The following is a 17,187-nucleotide window of genomic DNA, read 5'->3' as shown; positions in this document are numbered from 1 at the left end:
ATACTCCCTTCTTAGGGCCAACTCTGTCCTTTGTAACTCTGCATATTAGTTTATGTTTTATTTATTTTCGTATGTGTCCGTTCTTTCCATCAGACTGTGCTGTACTCATCATCGCATACCCAGTGTGTAAATCAGTGCCTAATCCTTCATGGGAACTCAAGTTTGGCGAACGGAATTAAAAGGAAAGTAATCTGCCAGTGTAAGACTTAGGCGGTGCCATCTGTAGACAGCCATCAGTACCATGGGAATAGTAAGTGACACCACCGGGGTTAGTGTGATAAGAATAACCCAGAAATGCAGAAACTAAACTTATCACCAAAAATAGATTTATGGACAAGAACAGATACTGTCAAATTTAACATATCGGAATATCTCCCAGCATTCAAGTCCCAGAAGTTTTGCTTTAGAGCCGCTGTCTTGAGGTAAGCTACTCAAGGCTTCATCCTCAACATATCAAAATGTAATATTTATAGCTTCCCCCTGGATCCACTAGCAAGACTTAAAAAGAAAAAAGAAAAAAAAAAGCCCACTTAGTTATCTGAAAATAGAATTCAGCAACTCAGATATAGGCTTTTACCCACTTCAGCACAGGGACAAACCAAGAGACAGCCAACCCAGGGTCACAGAGAACTTCCAGCACCTTGAACGTCCCTGTGGACAGGGAGAAGGCAGGTAGCACCTTGGCCGCTGCTTCCTCTCACAGTCGGGGAAAGTTCCGCCTGGGACTCCTTCCCCTTGAGCCCTGCTTCTTGTGACGGTCAAAACTGCAGTAAACCAACATGCCACGTGACGGCATAAACAATGAGGGGGCACTGTTCAGGCCTCTTATTACATCTTTGTTTGTGTTCTGTCTTTTGAGATTATAGTAAGATGCTTACCAAATAAATGCTTGATGAAGGAAGTGGACTGTCAAGTAAGCAAAACACAACACTGGTATATTTGCTTAGGAGAATCACTATTACACTTTCCCTGAGTCTAATGACTTAAAAATTTTTTTGTTAAGACCATTTTTGGGGGGGCCGGTTTAAGGTTCACAGCAAAACCCAGGAGATGGCATACAGAATTTTCCCTATTTCCCTAATAACTTTTGAAAACTCTTGAGATAATTTTATGCTCAAGAAAAGTTGTAAAAATGTTACAAAGAATTCACATATATGCTTCACTCCAATTCCCCAAATGTCAGTTTCCCCCATATTTGCTTTACGTTACAATTCTTTCTCTCCATATATGCATACATATCTTTCTGATATATACACATATGATTTTTCAACTTTTGAGAGGAAGTTACAGTGTCCCCTAAGTACTTCCACATGTATTTTCTAAATACAAGGACAGCCTCTAACATAACCATAGTCGAATGATCAAAATCAGGAAATTAACACTGATACAATACTAGGATCTATAATTTACAGACTTCATTCAAATCTTGCCAGTTCTTCCACTAATGTTTATAACAAAAAAGGGGGGGAGAAGGTTTAATGCTTTAGGAAGAGGATATAGCAACAAAATAAATAATGATTGAAGATGGAACCAATATTAACAAAGGGAATATTTAATAAACAAATATATTCCAGGTAAAAGATAATGAGGTGTGAGCTAGGCTGTGGCATTTAGATTTTTAAAAAAGGGATAGAAAGAAACACTGCAGAGGTTTCCTTCATAGGAACTGGCAGCTGAATTTGAGAGAGAGAATTAAATTAAAAGTGGAAGAGTCAAAGGAACTCAAATTTTCATTCTGGATGAGTGCAGAATGATGGTAACATAAAGCCCAACTGGACAGCCAGGAGGAACAAGTTTGTGTGAAGGAAAATGAGTGCAGTTTAGAAATACTAGGCCTGCAGAAGCAACAGGTTATCCCGATGGAGGAAAGGAAGTGATGTGAGGGTCTGGAACGTGGGAGAAGGCCGGGGAACTAGAGCTATGTCTGCAGAGGACCTATTTCTGTTTACTCTCTTACTATGAACTCAACCTCCACAGACAAAAGAGGGCTAAAAACAGGATCCTGGAGAAGTCTATATTTAAGCAATCTGTCACGGGGTGTGTGTGCGTGTGTAAGATCCTGTATTAAATGAAAGGTTAGACAAAAAGACCTAGCTAGCCCTGCCACTTCTCAGATTCAGTTCAATGACTGCAAGTCACTAAAAGACAGTGATCATCAGAGTTACGCTTAACCATTATTCAGTTAAAAATTAAATGCTAAGACTTTTTTTTTATTTGAGGGACACACTATTTCCAACAACACTAGATTAACTTAGAAAACAAAAGAGTAGTTTTTGAATACCAGTGGCAGTCACTGTGATTGACCTTGAAGAGACCTGAAAGTGAAAAGGACATGGGGAAGCCCACAGGGCCAGGGAGGTGGGGAGGGAGCTCTTCATTTCCAAAGCTTATCACAGTTCCCCAAATCCTGTTATGTCCAGATGCCTGTACTGAAAACAGCTTTAGTAAATTAGATTCGTAGATTGTGGTCTTCGTTCTCAACTATGTTAATAGTACAAAATTTCTTCCACGTATGACTTTTTATAAATATTTGGAAATAAATGACATGTCGGGGCACCTGGGTGGCTCCGTAGGTTAGGTGTCTGACTCTTGATTTTGGCTCAGGTCATGATCTCAGGGTCCTGGGATGGAGCCCGGAGTCAGGCTCTGTGCTCAGTGAGGAGTCTGCTTGTCCCTCTCCCTCTACTCCTCACCCTGCTCATGCTCTCTCTCTAAAGTGAATAAATAAACAAACACAGAATCTTTAAAAAAAAAATAGAAATGAAGTATGTCTTCTAAGTAGAGGACGATTTTATCTCACTTGAAATGATGTTCACCTCTTTCAAATTTCAACTTCATTACAGAAACACAGAATTCAACCCACAACTCAGTAAAACTTCAATTAAGACCACTTACTCAATGCCTCCAGCATCCTGAATGGTGCCAACCTAAAATGTTTTCTTTTCTTAAAGGAAAAGGGGAAAAAAACTGCTGGTGTGGAAAAGAAGAAAGAACATGTGGGTGGTGAACACTAATAAAAACAGCCAAGCACAACTAAAAACTTAAAGATTAAATTCAATGTGTAACTTTCCATTTTCCAACCAGAAGCTCTCAATAGTGACCGATGACTAAAACGTCCAGCCTCTTCCAGGGAAAAGCTAGGGTACAGAGGCAAGGCAACAGAAAACAAGAGGTGCTAAGAAAAGCAGACAGGAGGAAGAAGAAAATCATTAGAAACAGCACAAGTAGGGCTGAAATGAGCAATAATTCCAAGCAAGGATAGAGAAAAGCCCTAGCATAAGAAAAACTAAAGACAGGACACTTTTCTCCTGCGAGGAAAAAAGAAAGCCACTTTTAGCTCAAGAGGCAATCTTGGTACCTCACTCCCAGGCGGGTAATTTGGGGGCTCGAGCGGAGGGTGCTAAAGCCCTAAGCGTGCATCATTAGTGCCCAAGTGTGTGTCACTCAGGTGTGAACTACTCTAGAGTCGTTCATAGTTACTGGGAAAAGGTGACCTGAAATTTGGTCCCCATTAAGTTAAAAAACCGACTTTCACCTTATTGATTTTATTCTACTTTAGTCCAACTTTTATACCAAAAAAGTATAATAGAAATTTAAGCCTCTTAAAGTTCAGCTTTCAAATTATGGATAAAGCACCAAAATATGAAAAGCTAAACTATATAATTTGCGCATTTCAATATGCTGGATTTAAAGGGGTAAAATCTATTTAATGTCCATTAAATGGTATTTATCTTATAGGTGAATTTATTAAATTCTTAAAACTACCTGATGAAAATGCTTTTGTTGCAATTATGCAAAGGATTATTAGAACAAAATTCTAAAATTCTGCAGGCAGTTTCTTTTTTCGATTAGTTTTTTAAATTGAAGAATGAATACACTCACGTTATTAAAAAAGAAAAAAAAAAACCCTCAAATAATAGCATGAGAAGATCCCTCCCCATCCCCACCAGAGGCATTCGCTGTCACCAGCTGAACAGCAACTCTAGGGAAGTCACCACGCTATAGAAAACCAATGGTCCCAAACCACTCCATTTGTTGAACAGTCTGTGTGCCGCTGATATGGGATACTTACTTAATCATACACAAGTCCCCAGAGAAGTCTGGATTTTCTAATCTTTCCATCCATCTGGTCCTGCCTTCATACTACACTGTTTTAATGACAGTAAGCCTTGACATCTGGCAGGAAGAATTCCTTTATTTCTTCCATCTTCAAACTATCTTAGCTGTATTCAGTTATCTTTATTCTCTCAAATGAATTTTAGAACCATTTTGTTAAGTTTCCAGAAAAACCCTCCTGTATATAAATGTAATTGTAATTGTGTTAAATTTATAGATTGATTTGGGAGAACTGATGTCTTTGTAATTTGGGGCCTTCCCCTCTGTGAGCACAGTCTCTCTTTCCATTTATTCAGGTCTTTTATGTTCCTCAATGAAGCTTTAGATTTCTTCTTCATACAAGTCTTACACGTTTTTTTGTTAAGTTTTATTGTAAGGTACTTTATAGTCTTCTTGCTTCTGAGAATCGTATCTTTTAAAAAAATTACATTTTCTATTTATTGCCAGGAAAAGGGATGCCGCTGATTTTTCTGTGGTGATTCTATATCAAGCACTGGGTGTTACACGCAACTGACGAATTATCAAACTCTACGTGTGAAACTCGAGATGTACTATATATGGGGGCTAACTGAATTTAAATTAAAATAAAAGATCGCTGAACTCCATAAATAGATGGTCAACTCAGTCTCTTGGGTTCTCTATGTAGACTATTGTGATGGTTAACTTGATATGTCCACTTGACTGGGCTAAGGAATGCCCAGATAGCTGCTAAACATTATTTCTAGGTATGTCTAGCAGAGATTAACATTTGAATCAGTAGACTAAGTGAAGAGGATTGCTCTCACCAATGTAGGTGGGCGTCATACAATACGTTGAGGGCCCGAACAGAGCAAAAACCAGAAGAAGGGTGAATCTGCTCTCTCTGCTTGAGCTAAGGCATCCGTCCTCTCCTGACCTAGGGCCATTAGTGCTCCTGCTTCTTGGGCTCTCGGACTCCAACAGGGACTGGATAGCGATCATCCTCCCCTTCCCTCCTTTTTGCAGACTGTGGGATTCGGACTGAATTGACCACTGGCTTTCCTGGTTCTAGAGCTTGTAGACCACAGACTATGGGAATTCTGAGCCTCCATAATCATGAAAGCCAGTTCCTAAATTGAATCTCCTCTTACAGATTGTTTTGTATGTCCTGTTGGTTCTATTTCTCTGGAGAGAACCCTGACTGAAACAACCAACAGTCATCCCAGTGGATGATTCATAGTTCATTTTTCAATTAAGTTTAGAACATTTCCAAACCTTTATAGTTTGGGACATGGGGAAAAACCCTTCCTAATGGCTCACAAAATAATATTAGACTACAGACCTTCTTATACGATCATAAGGAGGGTTTTCAGGCAAAACTGATCCTCATTATGTGTTGGGTGCCAGAAGAGGCCTCGATTCTAAACGGAAATTCCTGACATCATTGTTTGTGGTTAAAGGGATAGAATGAGAAGTATCATTTTTTTCTTCAAAGCATAGGACCTATTTGTTTTGAAATTTATTTTACTTTATTTATTTATTTCTTAAGTAGGCTCCACGCTCCATGCAGAGCCTGACGCGGGGCTTGAACTCATGACGCTGAGATCAAGACCTGAGCTGAGATCAAGAGTCAGATGCTTAACTGACTGAGCCACCCAGGAGCCCCTGCTTTGAAATTTTTAACTAAAAACAGCCCTCAAACACTGTTTCTGGCAGACGACCAGACATTCTATGCCTCCTGATGGAAGTAAGCAACACCACCTACGAAGCATTTCTTGTCAAGCAAATTCAAACCTCAATCTGATGCAGTTTTAGTTTCTACCTACCAATTAACAGGCAATAGAAGGGACAGAGGAATACACAGGATACAACTGGCAAAATCAAAATTGTAGCAAACTCTACTGGCAAATAATCCGGTATCCTCAAAAAACAAACTCCAAAGAAAAGAAGAACGAAAGAGGGAGGAACCTGTAAATAAAAAGAAATGTAAGATATATACTGAATAGCTGCAATCTAACTGAATCCAACTGTTTTGAAAAAATCATTTATGAGATAATTCAGAAAACTTGATAACTGTCTAGATATTTGATGGTTTTAATGAACTGTTATTAATATTTTTAGGTATGATAATACATAATTTTTTTAACAAAGAATTCTTCTATTTTAGAGAATATGTAATGAAATATTTACAAATGAAATGATACGATATCTGAGACTTGCTTCGGAATAATCCAGCAGGATGTGGGAAATAGCACAGGGAAAACAACGTTCCCCATAAGAGTAAGACAGATACAAGGGGCTGAATTTACAGGTTTGATCTTTTCCATAATAGAAGTTTTAGAGGGAAAAACTATTTCTGAAATTATAGTCTCTACAACTTGTAAAAACTTGTGACTTTTTAATTTTGTTGTTTTAGGAAGTAAGAAAAAAAACAGAAAGGAAAACCAAAATGATATATTAATCACAACTATATTAGGTTTATGCATAAAATTACTAAAATAGTATAGTTTCTAAGTGTTGATAATTTTTCTCATAAGTAAGTTTTTCCCTCCTCTTTGACAATCATTCTCCCTATTCAGGTGTCCTTTTAATAATACTCTACAAGCTAACATCAGAAATAACAGGTTAAAAATATCTTTTATAAAGGAATCTAGAACATGGGGTGGAGGGAGCTATATGTAAGTGTTAATATATCCAGCATGGCGTTATTAAAAGTCACAAATAAAGCCTGACGAGTCTATGGCTAATAAGGAAATGGGTCATTAAATGTATACACTAAGTAGGATTTTGGAAGGCCACAAAGACTTTGTAACAATATTTTTAAATATTTATAAAATTTGTAATCTTAACACCTAGTACATAGAAAGTACAGGTATAATGTTCATTAAAATGTTATATGGGATAAAGTAGAATATAAATAACTTTTATGCATATTATAGTGACAGCTACATTAAAAATATATATAAGAACACATACTAAAAGGAAGTATAAAGGAATTTTATGTGAGCATGCTGGAGAAATGTCTACCTATAAAATATTTTCCATAGTTGCATGCTTCTATTTTTGAAAATAAACTTAGTATTTAACAAAGTATATAATAGAGGACATCTCATAATGTTAACGAAATGTAATTCTTTAAGCCCCCAAATCTAAAATATTATCACTTCAACATGTCATCAAGAAAAATTATTATTTTTTTTTTTTAAGAGAGAGAGAGGTGGGGGGAAGGGCAGAGGGAGAGAGAATCCTAAGCAGGCTCCATGCCCCCAGTGGAGCCCGACGTGGGGCTCAATCCTTTAACCCTGAGATCATGACCTGAGACTAAATCAAGAGTTAGACACTTAACTGACTGTGCCAGCCAGGTGCCCCAAGAAAAATTATTAATGAGATATTCTACAGTCCTTTTTTTCCTACTGGTTGTTGAAATCCAGTGTGTATTTTACATTTATAAAACGTCTCAAAGCAGACTAGACACATTTCAGGCGCTCAACAGCCACATGCGGTGAGTGGCTGCTGTAATGGGACAGTGCAGGTCTAGACAGCATAAACTTTAGCCTTCATGCATTCGTAAGTACTGTGTTTCCACTGTACGCCAGCCTTGCTCTGGGAGCTGTCAACAAGACAGACAAAGTATCTGCTCTCAAGGAGGTCGTGTTCCAGATGGGGAAGATAGACAGCAATGAGTAAACCAGGAAGATTTCTAACAGTGGCTGAATACCTAGATAAAGATGCTAGCTTCACCCTATTCTTGTTTCATGGCAATGTACCTTACTATCAGGTTACAGGATTATCACACTCATGTCATAAATATGAAACCCAAGGCCTACATAATGATATAACATTTCAAACGTATCACATTTGCAAAAGTTAAAGGTGATGACTTTGACATACATATTGGAAGAGGTGATCTTATATACTGCTAATGAGATTGTAATCTGATGTAACCACTTCGGGAACTATTTGACTATGTCCAGTAAAGGTGAAAATGCACATACCCTATGATCTAGCACTTTCCCGCTGGGCACACACATACCCGACTTTAACTCTCACTTACTGGCATATGCTTAGTGAAACAGGTATAAAGATATTCATTGTGACATTGTTTATTACAATAGCAAAAATACTGAGAAAGCAGGTATCCAACAATAGGAGAATGAATTGATAATGTGTGACAATCATACCATGGGAATAGAACAGTTAAATAGTGTTAATAGTTCATATGAATGAAAGGGAACCATAATGTAAAAATAAAAAGATCTAGAAAATAATGCAGAGTGGAAAAATACATGTTGTAAAATGATAAATCACCTAGGGTTACCTACAGTTTAAAAAACATACAGAACAGTACCATATAAGTATATCTGTGTAATAAAAATATTAGGACAGGAAGGGACACACCAAGTTATGACACTAGTGGCTTCGATGGTGGGAACGAAGGGGGTGGAACTGGGGAGGGGAAATAATGGCAACTTAACTTCATGAGAAATGTTCTCTTTTATTACTAAAAAATCCTAAAGCAAATATGTTAAAATGTCAACATTTGTCCACTCTTGCTAGTGAGCATATTTTTTTTTTAAGATTTTATTTTTAAATCATCTCTACACCCAATGTGGGGCTCGAACTCATGCCCCAAGGTCAAGAGTCACATGCTCTACCAACTGAGCCAGGTAGGTACCTCTAATGAGCATATTTTCTCAAAACATATTAGTTAAAAAATTATTTTCTGAATTAATTCCGTCCCTCAGAAACTGAAAGTAAGTTCTTACTCAAAGTCCCTAGTTGAATGCCTTCTCCAAAGCCACCAAGATTCTAATCAAAGGCAGCACCTCTGCCTTCTGTTATCTATGCTGCTACCTACACTCAAGGTTACATCTTTTTCGAAGATTTTAAAAATAAAAATATAAGCTACTTCTGCCCGAAAGAACCATTTTCTCGAACTCACTGTCCTAATTTGGAGTGAAGTAGACATTTATATTAAGGACACCGATTACTTTTGCTTTTATCCTTACAAACATTCTACGCCTGTAGTTAAAATCTAATCATGTTTAATTTTCCTATTAAGCCCTTACCAGCAGCATGCCATGCCCATTACTTCTTTAATAGGAAGAAGCTGTCTTCCAGTGTGACAGTAGTAATATAAAAGGGAAAGTGGGAGGAAAGAATTGTTCCTTCAAATGTTTCTTATAATTAAGGCTTAGTTCCTTTTTTATTTTTTTTATTTTTTTATTTTTTTTTTAAAGATTTATTTATTGATTTATTTGACAGAGATAGAGACAGCCAGCGAGAGAGGGAACACAAGCAGGGGGAGTGGGAGAGGAAGAAGCAGGCTCCCAGCAGAGGAGCCTGATGTGGGGCTCGATCCCAGAACGCCAGGATCACGCCCTGAGCCGAAGGCAGACGCTTAACCGCGGTGCCACCCAGGCGCCCCGAAGGCTTAGTTCCTTTTTTAAAACACGCATTACTTTTGAAAAAGATCAATAATGTGGTTGTATGCATACTAATAAAAAAAATTCCCCTAGTGAAATAGTACATAATATTGGGAAATAAGGAATAAGAAAGGACATCTTTTCTCTTCAAATAAGAAGTGGCCTAAGATTAATCTGTGGGGAATGCTAATTTACTAACATTGGATTTATCAATTATCCATATATACTTTATATATCTTACTAATAGTACTTTGTATTTGTAAGGTGCTTTGTGGTTTTTTTAAAAATTTTTTTATCACTACACCATTTGGTGCTCAAACAATGCATTCCCTGAAGCCGGGGCAACCTCCAGTCCGGAAGGTCCTCGGATGGGCTGCTTGAGGAGCTATGTATGCACTGGGTTTAATTCGCAAAATGGTCTGGGTACTGCATGGCCACTTACTGTAAGTTTTCTAATGAATAAGCTCCAAACATTTGCCTTAAAGGTTTGACTTTTGACAGATAACGACACTATTTGTAAGGTACAATCGAGTATATAACCATCTCACAAATGTTTACTTTCTCATTTATGTGATATTTTAGAAAAGTATTTTACAGCATATAGTAACATATATATTTAGGATTTTAGGGTTTGTCTCTTCCAGAAATCCTAAAAATCAACATTTAACCCCAAGAAGTAAGAAGTGAATGGACAATGCAGAAAATCGCTACTGGGAAAAAAAAAAATTGGTTTATTTCAGAACTTTTAAAATAAACTATTACCTTCTTATGCTTTTTTCCTAAGCATCGGTACAGAAACTTAAAATCTAGAAGAATATTCTGCTGCACATTCTGGTAATCTAGATAGTCTCTTCTTATTTAAATGAAGACCAAATGTTTTCTAAGCATTTAGTTTTACTAACACATTGTAACTGGAGTCACACAATAGGGAAAAAATGTCTTTTTTAAAAACAAGTTTTATTTAAGTAATCTCTACACCCAATGTGGGGCTTGAACTCATGACCCGAGGTCAAGAGTCACATGCCCCTCCGATTGAGCCATCCAGGTGTCCCCCAAAATGCCTTTTTTGCCCAGAAATCTCCATACACCTGTCACAGTATGTTCCGATGAAGTACAGAACAGGGAGTGGAGTTTACCTGGCAGCCTTGACAATAATTTCCGAGAAGAGAAATGTATTAAAAAAATAAAAAATGGTCCAACTAGAGATTAATGTTAAATAATGTTCAATGATGAAAACTGTATTGTTTCCCAAGTACATTCTGACGGTCAAGAACGTATGGTGTTCTATGAGTACCCCAGCCACTCAGAAGCACAGATGTGTCACACGGGAAAGGACAGTTACTCCATAAAATTTACCTAAAATATGGTAAAAGTACTTCATATATATAGAGACTTATTACAGATCTAGTACTTATGAATTGTTAAATTTTTCCTTAACCTGTTGATATTTTCAACTTGGAGTTTCCCTTAGAATTATGTTTCATTTAATTATTACCACTTCCAAATTTGCTTTAGTTTGATTTAAAATGGTCATTCAAGTGGTACTAGTGTTCTAGGATTTATATATATTAGGTATTTTCTTTTTTTTACTTTTTTTTTTTTTTTTTAGATTTTATTTATTTATTTGACAGAGAGAGAGACAGCCAGCGAGAAAGGAACACAAGCAGGGGGGCTGGGAGAGAAAGAAGAAGGCTTCCCAGCAGAGCAGGGAGCCTGATGCGGGGCTCGATCCCAGGACTCTGGGATCATGCCCTGAGCCGAAGACAGACACCTAACGACTGAGACACCCAGGCGCCCCTATATATATTAGGTATTTTCGTAAGCTTCTACTAGCTGCATTATTTCTTTTAAAATAGAGAAATTAAAATACATATAGTATTCTAAGTGGGATTTGATTAATGCTGAGCAGATTGGAATAATTTTTCACTCTCACATGTATACTCCTCTAGCTTACGCTGAAAAAACCTAGCAACAGTATCAACTTGCCCAGCTACCCCATAATCACCAGATAAACATTTCAATTAAATTCTCTAAGAATGAGGGGGTGCTTTATTAAAAAAAAAAAAGTCAGCTGGGGCTAAGAAGAAAACAAATACTTTCTACATAATATGAAACAAAATTGGCTTGCACCATATGGCTTAATAGAAAGGTTCTGGATAAATTATGCTTAATTACAGGAAAAAAACACATTCATTAATAATTATTAAAATCTGCCTACAGGTGAAGATAAGCAAAGCAACATTAAGCAAAACTACTATTTTTCAGTGAACCTGACAGTTTCCTGAGCACTTTTTCCTTTCTCTCTGGGCACCCATTCCCCACTTCAACCAATCAAGGCTGTTCAGTTTTTCTTACCAGCCTCCCCACATTAAAAGAGAAAGAGATTTAACCTCAGTTATTTATATTATTCACATTCGTGTATATATGATTTCCAGTGTTGCATTTTAAATCTCTTATTCTAATTGGAAACATCTCATCCTTGTTTAAAACTTTAAAACCAAACAACTGGAGAGTTTGAACAAAAACCAATCTCTCTGAGAACAGGAAAAAAAAATGGGTAAGAAGTACCATGTTTGCTTAACTAATTTCAATGGTGTTATTCCTACCAGGAAAAATCCAATATAAGCAATAAACAGTTTATTTTGGAATTGAGAAAACTGGAGGTAGGGGGAAGCTCCCCCAAACCCCAACCAAACCAAAAACAATCCTTTTTTCCCTATTTCCCAGGGTGTCCAGATGGCCTAGAACAATATAGGAGGAGATCTAGGCAACGTGTGGGTGAGAAAGATTTATCCCTGGGAGCTGCCACGGATATGGCCCAAATCCCTTCTCATGAGCTTCTTGCAAACCCTCAAAACGATCCTGATAGCAAGACACCTCTTTCTCTCTGGCCCCTTTCATTTCCCCTCCCTTTCCCATCTGAAGACAAGTCCTTCCCTTTCCCTAATATTGGTTAGACAATACACTTTTTTCATTAAATTTCTGTAAAGAACAATTTATCTCTTTACCTGTCCCAAGACTCCTAGAATGTGTGTGTGTATGTGAGTATGGATGTATAAATAAATAACTGGCATAATGTGTACTATAATTAATATTTTAGGATATGATTCTATATCATGATTTAATCTCTGCTAATCTAACATTTTAGAAATTTCTTTATTATTTCTATGTCTGATAATAAAGTCTCTATAATCAAACATATTTCTCAGAAGCTTCAATTTTATCAATAGAAGTATTTTTCTGTATCAAGCTAAACATTCCACATCTTTTATCTACTATTTGGTTTTGCTCTCTAAATCAGGAGTCCTTAATCTTTTTTTAAATCCTTAAATCTATTTTGAGACTAGATCGAAAGCTATGAAACTTCTCTGCGGAAAACTGCAGACACGCACAACATTTTGCATAGAGATTGTGTTAAAGAATTGAGGTCAGATGGAGCCGCACTTGTGAGTGTAACGTATGGAGGAGCTGAACCACTGTGTTGTACACCTAAAGCTAATGGGACACTGTGTGTCCACTATACTCAAATAAAATAAAAAATTTTAATTAAAATAACATCTGATTTTGAAGGCAAAAAAAAATATTCTCAGGTCCATCCAGGTTAAGAACCCCTGCTTCAAGTGAATATAAAGACCTTGAATTTACTCCTGTTAAAATAATTTTGCAAAAAAATGGACATTTCTTCAATTTCTTAGATCCCTTATGATTCCATTCATTTTTTTCATCTATAAACTAAAATTGTTTTCTTTTTATTGGTCAAGAAAGAAAGCAGGGTCAACTATAGTAGAACGCATACATAGTTAATGTTTCTTCCTTGTCTCAGTTCCCTTTGGGTATGATGTGCTAGGAGGATCGACATATATCCAAAGCAAATACAATCTACACGTGTCTAAAACATATACCCGAGAGTCATATATTTTTGGCGTGAGTACTGGAATTGAGTTTCATTTATAGATTCTAATTGAAAAATTTACTGAAGGCTAGATAAGCTTCATATATATGAAAATAAAACTGTTTCTGGAGAAATTCTGTCAGGGCCTAGCATACTGCCTTATACACAGTAAGTGCTTGATAAGTAAAATGGACAACATACGTGGAATGGAGTCAGTGCGGTCACCAAGAATTACTTTCTTACCTTACACGTGAATTTCACAATTTGGCAATGTAAGTCACACAGCAGAATCAACTGTAATTTTATAGTTATCTCTTCCATACCAAAAACCCAAATTGTAACATTTAAGTTTTAAAACTTTAGTTTCAAATTATTCCAACTTTGTACTTCTATTTGTAAAACAATGATGGTTTATACATATGAAAACACGTACCTATTTACTTTCAATGAGTATGTAATTTGAGTAGTTTTCCTCTTGAATTGAGGTCTTTTGTGGCAATTGTGATCCTGTGGGGGACCAACTGCTCACTCTGTTGTTGTTGTTTTTAAATTAACATATAATGTATTATTTGCTTCTGGGGTAAGGTCTGTGATTCATCAGTCTTACACAACACCTACTTTGTAACTCAGTTGCCAGGGGCTAAGATCTTTGACCAGGAAATAAAGTAAAGATAGTTGGCTTATAAAGTGGTCAAATCTATCCAGGCTTCATCAGCTTGTGCTTTAGTATAAATAGCTTTTGAAAAACCAATTTACATTAAAAAATCTCAAGAAGCCGGTACAGAATATTCAATAAATGTTTTTGCTGTTGTTTACGCAAATGACATATTAAAATGTTAAGTATTAAAACATTAAACATTTTAAAGTGTAAGTTTTGCTAAATTCTCAATGTAATCATTTAGAAAATCTTATGTGACTTAATGATTTAAAAACAAATTCCATTTCTATTAATACAAATCTACTTAGCCCAAATGGGTATAAATTTATGCTCGATGTTTGCCTTTAATTACTTTTGCTCAGAGTGTCAGGCAATCAAGTAATCCACGTGCCTCCAGAATGCCATTTTTAGAGACTTTTATCACTCAGTGAAAATAACTAACTTCAAATGATATTTTCATATTAAAAAGTCAGCATAAGAATGATTCTGAGTTGACTATTTTCACTATTGATTAAAAATTTAATATTAAAACACTGTCTTGAGACAGTACTTTACGTTGGGTATATGCTGAGTCACTAACACAAAATTCTTACCTGTAATGTACATGTGTGACTGTTGGTCTCCTGTACCCAAGGATCCAGGTTTGAATATCTATGGGTTCAGCTTTGGGATAAGCTATAGTTGTATCTATTATCCACTGGAGGCCTTTCGATTTGCTCTCTGAGAACAAAACAAAAAACAACTTAAAATTGAATCAATTTTTATATTATTTATAACCAATAACATAGGATAAATACAGCAGACTGCTGTATCTTCTGCTTTATGAAAACAGGAGGAACTTTGGTGTTAACTGTTTTATATGATATCCTTTGGACGATATTAAGCATTTCCTAATATGAGATGGCTGAATTTCAAACAAATGAACAATTAACAGAGCGCTATTATTTACTGGACAGGCACCATTCAAGCATTCAATACAACAGGGCACTGTCAAGGTCTAATTTACATTTTATCACTCATAAAATCTGGCCTATGAAAAAGTCAGAAGCTAAAGTATCACATCACAAAAGTAAAAAAACAGACCTCAAAGTAGAACAAATCCATTCACCAAATGCAAGACAATACAATGCAAACACCAAGACCTCTGATACTTGGAAGACGTTAATAAACACGGAAATAAGGCCCCAAAGTAAGCATTTCATTGACACACGACGTCAGTTGCTGTTCTTATTTTACACAAACAAACAAAAACACTCCTCCCATTTTAGCAAGAGTTCTATGCAAATAAAGCAGTAAAACTGTCCAGTCTTTGGTAGGTACGACAGGTAACCACTGTGGTGAGGGGCTGTGGGGAAGGTCTGTTTACTCTGGTCGTTGGCATGCGGCTTTTATTCCCAGCATGGAGTAGAGTTGAACAAGAACTGAGAGGGGAATCCTCACAGAGAATGCTGATAGCCAGACCTGGGTGACAGTCTGTCCTTTGTCTGAAGTATGTAACAGATCTCCAAAAAAATAAAACTTGTTCTCAAACAGAAGTCTAAATGTGCATTAAGAATCAACGATATTTTACTTTTGTGTATCAAATAACTAAAAAGTGACCTTAAGCTTTAAAGAATTTTAGAAATATTCTGAAGGGGAAAAATATGTTTTTCCCCCATAGAAATAGGTTAAAAAAATGTTTAAATAACCTGCTGCTAAAGGAACAGAGTTTATGTAAAGAAACACATTTTTAACAAGCTATCAGCGATGTACATGCTGAAATGTTTAGGAGTAAAGTACACTGATGCCTGCAACTTACTCTGATTACATTAAAAACAAACAAGATGGATTAATGGGTTGACAGAAGGATGGGAAAAGACACAACAAAACAAATACAGTAAAATGTTAAAAAATCTAGCTGGTCAGTTAATGGATATTAACTGTAAAATTTTCAACTTTCTTATGTATGCTTGAAAATTTTTATAATAAAATTATTGGGAAAAATCACCAGAGTTCAGTTTAATATCTATTAAATCATACAATAAACTAAAAAATACTAATCCTTTGCAAGTTAATCAGACATAATTTTGATATGTATATGGATTGTGTATACACACACACACACACACACACACACACACACACACACATATTTTAAGTAGTTCCACACCCAGCGTGGAGCCCAATGTGGGGCAAAAACTCACGACCGTGAGATCAAGACCTGAGCGGAGATCAAGTCAGATGCTCAACCCACTGAGCCACCTGGCCGCCCCCGTGTACGGATCGTATATTAAAACAGACACGAAGGCATATTCTGTATTTATATGGAACAGAACACTAAAGAGTAAATAAGAGCACTAGAGAAAATAAAATACAAAACACAAAAACATAAGAGAAGAAAATGGTAAAATACAAGCAGAACTAGTTTTGGGGTATATAACTTTCTAGAATTTCTTATAATTTTTCCTAAGCAGCTAGAATACAAATTCTAACCAAGGTAAGATAAAGAATAAGCTACTTTGCTTTCCTTATAAAAAGAAATTATTTCTCTCCAAGAGAAAACAACATTTTCTTTGTGATTGGGTGAGCAATATAACAACAGCCCCTACCCTTGCGATCTGGGACACCAGAGGGTACTACTGACTGGGCACAACTATTTAAAAAACAGCCATCTTTATTAGTGCAACTAATCCTATTTGGAAGACCTTTGCCTTCAAGCTTTGGCTTGGCTGACATTGCCACCGTGTCTGTCTGAAGCTATTCTGAACTTTCCTTTTCTATTAAAAGACTCTTTCAATTTGTCTTTTTAATAGATGATGAAAGATTAAGAGAGCTGACTGCCAAGCAGCTGCTTAAAAAAAAAACAAATGAAAGGACAACTCAGTGCGGTCTTACAGGCATTATCTCTATGTCTGGTCCTAATCATCATTAAAAACACATATTCCTGAGAGCCAGTCATTTCCATTTTTATTTTATCTAAAGATTTTTTTTTAATAGCAAAATACTACCAAGGAAACAGGCCTACTGAGTTTCTTTCAGTTTTTTAATTTATCATTTATCACCCAATTTCACAGTGTCTCAGATAAACTTTTCGAAACAGTCTTCGTGCTGCTGGCACAAATTCTGCAAACCTTCACAGTTCATCAGGTTATCTCCAA

General features: G+C 36.3%; 1 protein-coding gene across 3 annotated transcripts in view; it reads right to left on the bottom strand.

The window, feature by feature from the left end:
* The window catches only part of LPGAT1 (lysophosphatidylglycerol acyltransferase 1), a 118,005-nt gene that overhangs the window by 18,431 nt on the left and 82,387 nt on the right, over positions 1–17,187 (bottom strand). For all 3 annotated transcript variants that reach the window (XM_044387817.3, XM_044387818.3, XM_026509098.4), the window contains exon 6: positions 14,644–14,770. In XM_044387817.3, coding sequence (XP_044243752.2) covers positions 14,644–14,770 — 127 coding nt within the window. The remainder of the gene's footprint in view (positions 1–14,643; positions 14,771–17,187) is intronic.

This window comes from Ursus arctos, unplaced genomic scaffold (assembly GCF_023065955.2).
Source record: "Ursus arctos isolate Adak ecotype North America unplaced genomic scaffold, UrsArc2.0 scaffold_2, whole genome shotgun sequence".
NCBI lineage: Eukaryota > Metazoa > Chordata > Mammalia > Carnivora > Ursidae > Ursus > Ursus arctos.
The sequence above is the reverse complement of the archived record's forward strand: the minus strand, read 5'-3'. Positions and strand labels throughout refer to the sequence as shown.